The 12,831-nt window shown below is 36.4% G+C and overlaps 2 protein-coding genes across 2 annotated transcripts; both read right to left on the reverse strand.

Moving 5' to 3' along the window:
- Positions 1-1,894: 1,894 nt before the first annotated feature.
- On the reverse strand, positions 1,895-6,924 carry LOC132754930 (uncharacterized). Its single transcript, XM_060745686.1, has 3 exons — positions 6,381-6,924; positions 5,882-6,040; positions 1,895-3,948 (listed from the first exon to the last, which is right to left on the reverse strand). The coding sequence occupies exons 1-3, from the start codon at positions 6,736-6,738 to the stop codon at positions 3,068-3,070; spliced, it is 1,398 nt and encodes a 465-aa protein (XP_060601669.1). The 5' UTR covers positions 6,739-6,924; the 3' UTR covers positions 1,895-3,067.
- A 2,147-nt stretch (positions 6,925-9,071) lies between these two features.
- On the reverse strand, positions 9,072-12,629 carry LOC132754931 (uncharacterized). The gene is made up of 3 exons (XM_060745687.1): positions 12,167-12,629; positions 10,927-11,085; positions 9,072-10,243 (listed from the first exon to the last, which is right to left on the reverse strand). Exons 1-3 carry the CDS (start codon positions 12,510-12,512, stop codon positions 9,288-9,290), a joined length of 1,461 nt encoding a protein of 486 aa, XP_060601670.1. The 5' UTR covers positions 12,513-12,629; the 3' UTR covers positions 9,072-9,287.
- Between the last annotated feature and the right edge of the window lie 202 nt (positions 12,630-12,831).

Genomic DNA, 12,831 nt, shown 5'->3' on the forward strand with positions numbered 1-12,831 from the left:
TTTAAATTACAAATTGTTGTCAGACATATTTTCAAGCATAAGAGTACCGGAACAGACATTAGATGTCAAATATATACATTCGTTTTACATTATCTCTGTTTCTGTTTTCATCTGTAAACCACGTGGTAGAACTACTTTCAATCCGTATTGTTTCCGAGGTTAATATTATAGATAATAGCCGAGGCAGTTCCGAATGTACCCGTATTAAGTCAATCGCAACACTGGTCGGTTTCTTTCCCAAGGGGGGGGGGGTCATACGATGCGCGCGCATCCTCATTAGTTTATATATTTTGAATCTTCAGAACGGATAAGAAAAGTTAGTAATTTAAAGGGACTCAACTGAGGCTTCTTTAATATTTTTCCGAGATTTGTGTACATATTACAGCAGGTCTCGACCAATAACTTGGATGAAAATTTTTTGAGGTCATTCTCTCTCTTAAATCAATTTTATTGTGCAAAATGACCCAAAAATGAAAAAAGGTTGTAATCGGAATTCAATTCAATTTTGATTATATTTCTTTTTTATGCTCCACTTGATATTTTTCAGATTTTCAATTTCTATGTTTTTACTCCTTTTGATTTCAGTCGAGATCCTTTAATGCTAGGAGTTGATGACTAAATTTATACCAATATATCGCGTAAGAATTCATCTAAATTAAGTATATTTAAGACATAGCTCTGAAAACTGAGTCATATGTCAAATTAAAACAACACAATAGACATTAGTGGTATCGGGCTCACCGCACTGCGTTGCAATCGAATCCACCTCCGTCTCCGTGGTTATCAATTCTTGTCAATTCTTTTATAAAAAGACAATAAAAAATTTCAAAAGTTTTAAAATATGGCTGTTTTTTCCCAAATATTATATATACTATGTGATGCTGGTGTATTAAGGGATCATTTTGCTTAAATTTGAACGCGTTTTAATCAAAATTAGGCAAAAAAGGCGTCCCCTCGTCAAACTGTACAGAAGTGTTTGCAGAAATGACATTAAATTGTCGCGTGTGCGTGTTATAAGTTGGAAGAGGGCTCCAGTCTCACTAGATGTGTCCATGGTAAAACATTAAATATAAAGTAAAATTCAGCCATAAACTTACTGACAACAGAAAACGGCCATATTTTATCCACCGCTTCTGCGACGAATTCTCTACCGCCGCTGCGAGGGATCCCTCGCTTCTGCGAAAGCTATGGCCAGTGTGCATCTGTGGGATTGTCTACCCGAGTTCTTGCAAGCTCATCTTTACTTGGCAGTGCTTACCGGCCTTCTATCTGTCAATACTAGACTAAGTGTTATCTTTAATCTTAATTTTGTAGTAAATTTAAAACTACTCTTATCTATTAATTTGCACATACTGCAGTAATGTTCATATATTTTTTTCCAGACAAAGCGCCTATACTGTAGATGTATATTGCATGTATCACATACGTAAATCCGGCAATATTACCATCTGAGGATGTTTACACACAAGGAACGGGCGTACCTATAATTTTCGTACCCGGTTGTTTGCATATCTTGTCAATACCATTATAACTAATAAATATACTATTTTTTGTTTATTTGTCGTCTTTGCATGAATAACAAGAAATACATATTTTAGGTTAAATCAATGCGACAAGCACACATTCGTGTTTACATGGAAAATGGTAAAATACACCAAGGAACACTGGAAGTCCTCCGCCGCCAGTTAAGCTGATATCGCTGTATGAACTTTACAGCGCCGGTGCGACAATCAATGCGACCAGTGGGAATAATACACAAAGGACCACCGGAAGTCTTCCGCCACCGGTTAAGCTGACGATTCACTATATGGCCTTTACTGAGTACAGTTTCGGTGCGTCTTTAAATATCCAACGAACTCATATAGAGAAAAACAGAAAACATATCAAACAATAGTTTACAGCATTTATATCATTTATTCATATAAAAAGAGTATTCATTTTATTTAATATAAAATACATATTGTATTACAATTATTCAAGTGCAATATGACTAAATTTCAATAAAGCACCACCACAGATCACGTGATACCTTAACATCTTGGTAGATTGACATCATTTCAATGGAAACCAAATATAAGTAAAATAAGTTTTAAAGCAGCATGCATCCATATTCACGCTTATTTTCATGAACATTTTATTTTGAAAATGTACTTAAAAATATGATATTGTGAACTGAACAATAAAACATCAAAAGTAAATTTAACATATTGTAAATGCGACTTACAATCTACGTAAATTACTCAAAAGATGGTTAAATATGCAAAAATAGCCCATATTGCGATTGTCACGCAGTAGTCATATGATGATAAAAATTGCAGTCATTAAAAAGCTGACCAAAGTTTCACGATGACGCCTGGATGAGTACAATAGCTCTCCTTATTTTTGGAGAAGTCGAGCTAAAAGTGTAACATGTTTATATGATAACAGATTCTTTATGTAGTATGAGTAGTCGTTACAATCAATTTGATGATTCCAAACTGCAAAAAAAATGTGTGACTAAGTATTGTAAAACTAGAAAAAAAATCAAATAGTCTATCTTTAAAAGTAGCACTAAGTCTTGTCAGCATTCTTTTTACAGAATATTAATAAATAACGGATATTTTTAGTAGCAAAATTATACCCCTGCTTTTCATTTATTTTCTGATTCGGTAGAACCTCTGTTTGATGACATTTGTATTTATCCTTAATTATTGGTTTGGTTGTTTTAATCTAAGATTATTCTAAAATTCTCATTCTGTCACATCCCAAAGTTCCTTTGAGACGCCTTAGGTGACTACAATACCCCTCCCTATTATTCGAATAGTCGAGTTAAAATCAAATATCCTCTGGAAAAAACACACTGTAAATGGACAATTCTCTTAGTATCTCTAATATGTCTTCTGATCATATAAAAAGTGCATCGTCTATTCCATCAAAGACTCACAAGACATCATCTTTGTAATGGAATCTACGCTGCGTATTTACAAAAGCGTTTAAAATGGTAAAACGAAAAAGCTATATAAAATAACAAATATGTTTCCAATATGGTGTTGGGATGATATGTGCCTAACAAGTTAAACCACTTACGTCACACCATATTTGCAACGTTTAATTCAATATCTTCAGTTTTTGCACTTCGGGTCCCATTAATATCACCATTTGTAGTGTCGTTAACGACAGCCTGACTCGAGCGAGGTTCAACTATTATGTTTGGAGTCGTTTCAATAGTCGGTGTAATAACTAGTGCTGGGTTTTCATGATTCTCCGAATGCCTGAATGATTTTCGGTCATCATTTCCTTCTGGTAAGCTACTGCTCGATGAATCATTCCTAGGAGGCGATCGACGACGTATTTCGTGGTGTTCACGCTCATCGGGGCGAGGGGACCGATTTCTTGGAGGATGGCCTTTGTGGTCATGCGATGGTGGGGAGCCTTGCCTATTATGTGGCCTTGGTGAACGGTCTCCATTTCTATGACCTCGAGGCGGTGACCGGTCACGTGGTCTTGGAGAATGTCGACCACGTGACGCGTCGTCTGGCCGTCTTGGAGAATGGTCACCATATCTATGATGATCTCTATCGTGATCTCTAATCTCGCGAGAATGACGCGGGGAATGCGAGCCCCTGTCATCACCCCTTGACTTCCTGTCTCCTCGGTAAGAACCTCCACCGTCGGGTCTCAGGTGTCCTCTCTGTCGGTACCGCCTGAAAGCGTCTACTTCAGCGTCATATTCTAATTTTAGCCTATCAAATTTTACTTTTATCTCTGCGTGTATACGATCTTTTTCGCGTATTTGATCAAGAACCTGTTTAATGATCAGAACTAAGCTGGCTAACACCATAGCGAATGTCAACGTATAGAAAAAGAAGGAGTACGGAAATCCAACTTTTACACTAGTTGTATCGGACAGTTTTCTCCTGAAGTCTATGTCCACGAAGTTTTTGAAAAGAACTTGGAACATAAAAGGACCTGGAATGTAAATAAATTTAAGTTAAGGTCACGTAATAATACAACCTAAAAATATTCAGTCTTGCAGGGCCACAAGAAAGGCGCGAAAATGGGCGCCGAACACAAACATAGCAACCAAATTCAAACCGATTCAAAGAGGCAGACAATAGCGCTGAGCATTGAACCAGTAAGTCTGGACCTTGGGCAGAAGACTTTTTTCTTCTCAAATATATATGGTTATATTTATGGACCCCGAGAGTAGCGAAACAAGAATAAAATCGATATATTTAAAACTTCATAAACAAAATATATTAACATATTTAAGATAAAATATAATATCATCTTTTCCTACAACCTATAAATATTCAGTAATAATGTTTATAGTAAAAATGGCCCTTAAAGGGACTCCAAGGAAGATTTTTGACATCATTTTTCGGACTAAGTAAAGCAAAAACATGCAATTTATATTATTTTTCTGAGTATATTTCTTAAGTATCTAATGCACAATGTCGGTTTTAATAGTCCCAGAGGATCTATCTAGATTCGTTAGGCTTTTGGACCTCAGTAGAGTTCCTTTAACTTTATATCGATTTCTCTTTATCATTATAAATTGATAAAGGTGTGATAATTCACAATCAAATGTGACAATAGGAATTGGAATGATTGTAATTTGTACTGGTATTATGGTATATAAAATGTTGGCCCTTTTTGGCAAATGGGCAGCCGTTACATTTGTATGATTGGATGTAGGGGCCTCCGTGGTAGAGTGGTTAAGGTCGTTGACTTGAGATCACAGGTCCCTCACCGCTGTAAGTTCGATCCTCACTCGGGTCGAAATCTTTCATGTGAGGAAGCCATCCAGCTGGCTTACGGAATGTCGGTGGTTCTACTCAGGTGCCCGCTCGTGCCTGAAATAATGCCCGGAGGAGCACCTGGGGTCTTCCTCTACCAATAAAGCTGGAAAAAATCGACGAAAAATCTCGGCGGGACGCTTTAGGATGGTCCGACTTGAGTGTACGGTCGCCCATATGGGCTTTCCGGCGGCGACCTTCAATAAAACGCATTAAAAAAATGTATGGATGCACGTCTATAGTATTATTCTGTACAACTGTTTCGGGGTATCGATAATACTTCGCCATATTGGTCTGATCTAGATCACAGGCAGTCGGTGCGTGGCTTGGATACTATATATACATGTACATGACCACTCCCATTTATTTGGATAAATTAAATATTTATGTATTCAAAATGTTTTTAAAACATCAAATTTTCAGTAAAACAACAAAAAAGTTATTCTTTTTATTTCACTCATACTATAAATAAATTTAAAGTAAATATGGACGAATTTTAAAAACAACTTACCTTTGTTGTTTGTTGAAAATAAGATGTTTTTTGGGGTTTTTTTTAAATAAGATGTTTTAAAAATATTTTATGAATAAATATTTTACTTATAAAAATAAGTGGGCGTGGTCATGTACATGTACATACTATCCAAGCCACGCACCGGCTGCCTGTGGTCTAGACCTAGACCTTGAATTTATTTATTTATTTATTTATATATTTATTTATTTATTTATTTATTTATTCATTTATTATATATTTAAAAATGAATATTGATGAAATCAAATGCATATTTTCATTTAGCGTACTTTCCCTGTAAAAGTAGTGAAACATATTTTCCGTATTTGGTATCATGCCGGGCTGCTTTCTTCCAAATTCACCCAATACACAAAATTAAACAATAAGGCATATTTATTTATCTATTGTAAGGCTGTGAGTTCGAATCTCGGGCGAAGAAGAATTTCTGTTTGTGTATATGAACATATTTGTTTGATGCCGAAAGAGAATCAAGGAATAATCATGAACTATTGAAAACATTTCAAAAAGGAAAACATAAAAAGTGAAATATTGATAATCCTGCCGTAAAATAATCCGCCGTATAATAATGACTTACAAGAACATGCCAGTACGACGACGTTGACAATAGTAGCTCGTGGAAAATATTCCTGAGGGTGAAACAGCTTTAAGCCTTGAAATATCAGGGTTGCAACAATCAGAAGCCACGTGATCTGAACATTCATCTGATACTGAATAACTAAGTTATACCGATGTCCTGTAATTGTAAGCAAAATATGTCAGTAGATATATCAAAATAAGAGTCAGTTTTGTAACTTATGCTTTCCCCATAGTTTAAGTATTTGTTATTTATCGCTGTCTAGTACATGCACTCGCAAATCATTGTTTTACAATATGACTTGGTTTGAATAAAGGAAAAAAAATAGTGGTGTTCAAAATTTAAATACTTCGAGAAGCGCAATAACGCTAAAACTTTTCTGAGTTACCTCCCATTAATACACAGGAAGTGATTGCGTAAAACACTTGTTTATTGTAAACAAAATTATTTCTTTTCATGCAACACAATAAAATGATGAGTTAATTGAATGATAAATAACCTAGAGCCGGTTTCCCTTCTTCACTTGAAGCATAATAATCCTGGTAGAAAGCATCCCTATGCGACAATGTCTTACATTCCTCAATTGTTTCTTTTTTTATCTCCAGTTTAACACAACCAGTGCTGTAATATACCGACTCATATGCTGAGACAGAGTCTGTATAATAAATGCTCCATCCTGGTGTTACTATGGCAATGAATTGAAATGTAACGCTAACTATTAAAACAATGCACAACACTAACTGAAGACGGTTAAACTGTTGACAAACACCGCGCGCGCTTCCATCTTTGACAACAGCGTCCTCCTGATTCATGACAGGTGTGTACGCAACCTCTTCCAATGATGATGAGCCTGCCATTAAATCTAATTAAACATGTAAACTGTCAATCGTCTTAATCGCGTAACCTGTATGCCCTAGATCAAATAGAGCATGTCCGCGGTGTCAACAACATGAAGAGTTCACTGGTCGGCCAATGTCACTTTATCAAATCCTTTATATAAATCTAGTATTGGATTTATTTCTGTACCTGTTAAAACCCAGTTTAGCTAGCAGTGTAAATTTACACGGATACTATTCATTATAAAATTTCACAATACGTAATTGGATTATTATACATCAAAGCTTTAACAACACATGATCCAGCGCAGTCATACGTGAACAGTCGCTGAAAGCATGGTTGTTGTCTTATTGATTTGCAGGTATGCGTGACAAAAGTGCGGTGTATAACATGTGGAAATTGAAATCCGATTACGTATTACTTCCCTTTAACTATTTAGTCGTATAATTCAAAGCGGCAATCAATCTTAAGAAAAATATTGTAAGTATTTGCCCTTATTAAATTTCACTGTCAATTTCGCATAAACTATCATGTATATAGAGTTTATAAATGTCGTATCTATCTGTGTAACTACAAAAGTAGGTCAGCGACGTATAGACGCTTGTGTTAAAAGGCTTTGACCATGCTATATTTGTATATTTATTTATATTGATTGTATCTCAATATTTATTACACGTGCCCTTATTGTCAATAAGAGAAGTGCATTCAATCCAGTAAAGTCAAATCTGAACCCGCGCTAATCTAAATTCACATCATCGTCGGATACCCACGGCATTTATCACATGTTATGTTGTTGGGCCGTCACACCGTGAAGTTCTGGTGTACGGGTCAGCGTTCTATGGCGTTTGAGGAAACGTTGGTAGTCGCCCATGGTTGTTGCGAAGCGCCAGGAACGCTAGTGAAAGTCGGATATCGCCAGGAATCGGTGTAGAACGCTGGTCCGGAAAAAAGTTTTGATAGCCAAGCATCAAGTTGATGCAATGAACTTAAACATTGTTGAACATGTCAAGCGAATTTATGCGCAGAGAAGACCCCGACATTCACCCACAGAGATGAAGACACCGACGAAGACGACAATGTTGGACTAAATCACGAATATAAAGATGCTAAGGACTTGGAAGCTAGTAGGAGAAGCCCTCACGCCAATCTTTTCTGCTTGGCGTCATGATGCTGATGCAAACTCACAAGAACAGCCGACTTCACTATGAAATTTCCAGCGTTTTGTATCCGTTTAGCCGTTAAATTAACACGCCATCAAGACACTATTCTGCCGTTATTCACGCGTTAGTCACTCAGGCTCACAACGCTTGTCAGGCGTTGACAAAAATTAATAGTTCGTCCAGCGTCAGTGGCGCGTTAGCCACGCTTATAGGTTTCTGAGGTATCTTACTTGGTCGCTGTTACAAGCTTCTCGTGCGTTAAACGCACGCTAGTTATGCGCGTTAGACGTACGTTAATCATACGCTAGAAGTGTCAGCCTCATTCAAGAACGTTCCAAAACGATTGAAACGTTGAGAACGTTATGGTGTGACAGGCCGTTTGCATGAAAATCTACTGTGGGTATCCGAGGATGAGTTAAAAACTATAGTTAAAACTAATATCAGATTTGCTAACACAACTTGAAATGTAATTCAATTGGGAATAAATGTTTATACTGAAAATTACTTATAAAGTCTCCATCACAGACGCTTGGGGTCAGATCCTTCCCCCAACGTGATACGCCCCTGTAGCGTTGTAACACCGAACATAAGTCAAATACTCTTTGCGGTCCAACCCGTCAGTGCGGTGGTACATGTACATAGGCAATTTTAGCATATGGTATATTGGAATTGACCCAGGTGGGGTGATACCGGTAATTGCTATGTGTAAGCATCAGTAATGACTCAACAGTCCGCCCTTAAACCTTTGAAATGAGTAGAACCTTAGACGTTCATTAAGCTAGCCGAGTTGCTTCCTCACATTAAAGGACCCAAAGTCCCTCTCGGGACTCGAACCTACAGCGGTGAAGGGCAAGTCAGCGTTCATAACCACTCGTCTATGACACCCTGTTCGATTCATTGATGAATTTGTGCATGGCGTTTATATATTAAGCATACTTTTTTAAAATCATTTTTAGGTATTTTCAATTTTTACTTTGGTTTGATAAATATTGGACTCTGAGGCTGCTGATGCCATATGTCATTTAATGATCAAGGATTGTTTACAAAAACTATGAAAGTGTTTTACAGAAGACACTCTCATGTAAAATTGCCATTGTAGCTTTGGGATACAATCGGAACACCGCAGCGCTCGCCAATAACATCTTAGTCGTTATCAATCGCATCATCTCGGCCCATTCCGTCAAACTCCGGATTATTGACAATAGCCGAAATGTTTGAGTGAGTCATTATCCACAAAATCACAAGTGGCTAGAATTTAACTACAATATAATTATATATTTAGATTGAATTTCATTTTGAATCTTATGTAAAGCTCATATACACTAGTCTAGCAGAAAACAGCTTACATTTACAAAGTAATCACAAGTACTAGTGTCAAAGCGTTTGGTTACGCAGATCGCTGTGAAAATTTAGTCTTTTATTTCCTCGCCGTCTATGCTTGGTATATGAACATCTGCAGACACTATTCTACTAGTGTAGTCTTTTTGTAAAGGTTTACCATCACTTGCTCCTTTGCTATTATCCACTGCACTTTTTCCCTGTTTAGTAATACCTTTGTTATTTTCTTGTTCTTCTAGCAATTTATTCGATATCGTATCTGTGTGTTTCTTTACTGAACCAGTGAATGACTTCGCTTCTGTTGCGTTACCATTATTTTCCTGTCTTGGTAGGCAATGACTATAACGCATGTGTCCCGCTTCACCTTGGTCTTGATCTTTTCGTGTTGATAACTTCTGTGGACGAACAGATTTGTTGTGTGTACCATGACTACTGTGATGATGAGAGGAGGAGTCACGTGATATATCGGAAAGGTCACTGTTTCCGTGATAAAGGTCACGTGAATGATTTACATTGTCAATGCTCTCCCGATCATCATTAGCTTGCGTCACAGAGGAATGGACACTCGATATGTCCAATAACTCTAAACATTTTGCACTATTGTCTCCTTCAGAATAAACTGGCGAACGATCAGCGATATATTTAAGTCTTGTAGAATGACCGTGACGATTTTTGTCCGTTTTCGAATTCCTCCCGATATGGTGAGACTTCCGGCTCCGACATCTCAGACGAGATTTCTCAGTTTGTAGCAGACGATAATGTTTAAATTCTTCTGCTTCTGCTTCATATTGTATTTGTAATGTGTTCACCTGAACTTTAGTCTCTAACAGAGCAAGTTGTATGTGTCGTATATAATCATATACCTGTTTTACAACTATTACGGTACATGCACAAGTTTGCATAAAAGCGATGGAATATAAAAGAACACTGTATGGAAAACCGATTTCAACGCCAAGATATTCTGCAAGTCGTGACGTCACGTCCAATTTCACGAGTGTTTCATATAAAGCCTGGTACATCGCTGAACCTGAAAATAATTAATTAATACAGAAAACTGATTTTGTATTTTTGTTAGTGATTGAAACAAGATTCATAAACCAATTGCAAGTGAGCATCGCGCATATTTTACCAGTAGATTATAGATTTGTAGATTCATATAGTCATATGTTCCTACAGGATGACAACTCGGAACTTGGACTGGCCATAAAGCTTGAAATATGTTCCGCTGTCACATAATTAATCATACAATATATAGTTTGAGCAATGACAAATTTGTGGTTAATCCTACTTATCATTTTATTTAAGCAATGGAATATATGTTGATAAAGTATATGTGTATCACGAAGAGTGGAAACCCTTTAAAGAACGCCCAGCACGATCAATGCAAAAAAATCATCCCTTTGTTTGATTTAGTCTATCTATTGAGATATATGAATTGTGTAAGCTACCGTTCTCCTCCATGCCCAGCCCCTAGCACCGGTCCTAGCAGAAAATAATATCAACCGATTGGGCTACTTTATTCGGATTACTTTAGAAACTATACTCGTATATAAAGCACATAGCTTTTCTGTCAAAATTAATGCTCATCATACTATTATGGGATTGCGGCGAATAAACATTGCTCTTCTCTCAAAATATATATAATCATTACATTATAATATATAGAATTATTACATATGCATATAAATACATCACTTCGTTATAACTTACATGCACATAAAAGCAGCATGGCGTTGATAGCTGTCAGCCTAGGATATGCCTCGTTTGCCCGGATATACCGGATGATTTGGAAGACGGTTGTCCCAGCAACAATGAACCAACTGATCTGTACATTGATCTGGTACCGAACCCGTAAATTGTATACACCAACTGGAAGAATAATTAAATAAACGACTTATAACTTACAAAATAAAGCAATAAATGAAATATTCGTTGTGATAAATATGTTTGGAGTGCCCACCTCACCCGCAAATTCAAAATGTCTATTTCACGAAACAAAATCGGATAAACGGCTGAACAGCACTTCCTAGCATTTTTGAAAAATGCTAATACGTGTTATCCATTTCAACTGTATACATGTATATCAAAAGTGACCCCAGACCGCGGCCATTTTACCCTATACAAGGTTTTGTTTTATGTTAGTTAACATTGCATCTTGTTAGGGAGATATGAAATAGTTAGTTTTCGGACTCTTAAAATTAGATTATAGGCCTGATAAAACAAATGCTTGTGAATTGACAAAATTTGATTGCGATATTTTGAAACACTTCCACAAACAGTACCGTACATGTGGTTGTAACCCATGTCTAAGTTTTAGTATAGAATTACTGAGCGTTTTGTTTTTATCGTATTTCCGTCGATTCAGTTTTGATTTTGTTTCAAAAGTAATTAAATGAAAAAAAGTTAGATCTATTTAGAATTCTGCAATCTGACTTAAGTTCAGGTCTATTTATTTCTTACCTAATGCGTAGCTTATTTTAATCAGATTGAAAATTCCGTTACGATGTAAAATAATTACCTACTTATTACATGGGGCAGAAATGTAAATAGCTGGCAAGGTGCGCTGGACAAATATATACAATATAATTATGTCTCATGCAGTTCTTTGCTTTAAAAAATGAACAACATTAAAAGGGTTTACTTTCTATTAAACTGATCATCGCAAGTTACATATTAACAACGTTTTCACCGTTTCTGCTAGAGGGCATTTACCTTGAGATATTATCAGTCATACAAATAACCAACATGTAGGAAAACTTTACTTACATACATAGTGAAAAATGTTTAACTATATCAGTTAATGTAAAACACCAATGAAAGACACATAAAGCCATGATAAAGGAGTATACCATTTGAACGTACATACATGAACACTTTAAAACAAGGCATGTAAAGGTAATTATTTATACGTGTCAAGCCGTATATGAAAACCGTAAAGTATAAACGTTACCAAGCGCAGGTTTCTTAGAGTCCTTTGCTGTATTATACGCTTTTGAAAAGTCATCTAGGAAAGTCCATGTATTGCAAACAGTTGTGGAAACATTCTCCAAGGGAGTCGTGTCTGCGCAGGCAATGGTATAATACACTGACTCGTGACTCGAACCTAGTTCCGCCCTCTGAACGTTCCAACCTGGCGTTACTATGGCAACAAGCTGGAACAGAGTGTCAATTGCTAAAACAATGCACAGTACAAGGTTTAACCTTGACCTTGTTGTCGGTTTGACCTCTTTGACCTTCGGGTTAATGAGTAACGGAGCGCCCTCTATCTCCTCAACAGTAACATCAATGGTTGCCATGGTAACAATTATAACAATATCCAATGGTGCTAATACATACTACTAGTGCATTTATTATCCATTTCTTTGTCTTTCTTTATTTATTTAAATTATCAATTTTCAAACTTTCATATTTAAGCACAGAAAAGATACACAAACGAAAAGGGTATGAACACATGTAAATTGAAAATAATGTTTTGCTTCGTTAAGCAAATTTAAAAAGGTTATTTTGATTTCAACCCAGTTGATGAGTATAACTGTATTGCCAATAGGCTTTCAACCATGTAGTTCGATTTTGACGCTTGAAAGATTCCTATATATTAGCATGATCGAGTTTAAT

The sequence above is a fragment of the Ruditapes philippinarum genome, unplaced genomic scaffold, assembly GCF_026571515.1.
Source record: "Ruditapes philippinarum isolate M1 unplaced genomic scaffold, ASM2657151v2 ctg1197_1_1_1_1, whole genome shotgun sequence".
Lineage (NCBI taxonomy): Eukaryota > Metazoa > Mollusca > Bivalvia > Venerida > Veneridae > Ruditapes > Ruditapes philippinarum.

Bases quoted from the DNA above. Each gene is read 5' to 3' on its own strand.
- LOC132754930 (XM_060745686.1), bottom strand. From the start codon at position 6,738: ATGGCAGGCTCATCATCATTGGAAGAGGTTGCGTACACACCTGTCATG. The intron at 6,041-6,380 runs GTTATTTATCAT...TTACAATTACAG, and splicing joins AGAAGGGAAACCGGCTCTAG to GACATCGGTATAACTTAGTT. The intron at 3,949-5,881 runs GTAAGTCATTAT...TTTACATTCCAG, and splicing joins CGTCGTACTGGCATGTTCTT to GTCCTTTTATGTTCCAAGTT.
- LOC132754931 (XM_060745687.1), bottom strand. From the start codon at position 12,512: ATGGCAACCATTGATGTTACTGTTGAGGAGATAGAGGGCGCTCCGTTA. The intron at 11,086-12,166 runs GTAACGTTTATA...TTATTCTTCCAG, and splicing joins CTCTAAGAAACCTGCGCTTG to TTGGTGTATACAATTTACGG. The intron at 10,244-10,926 runs GTAAGTTATAAC...AATTATTTTCAG, and splicing joins CATGCTGCTTTTATGTGCAT to GTTCAGCGATGTACCAGGCT.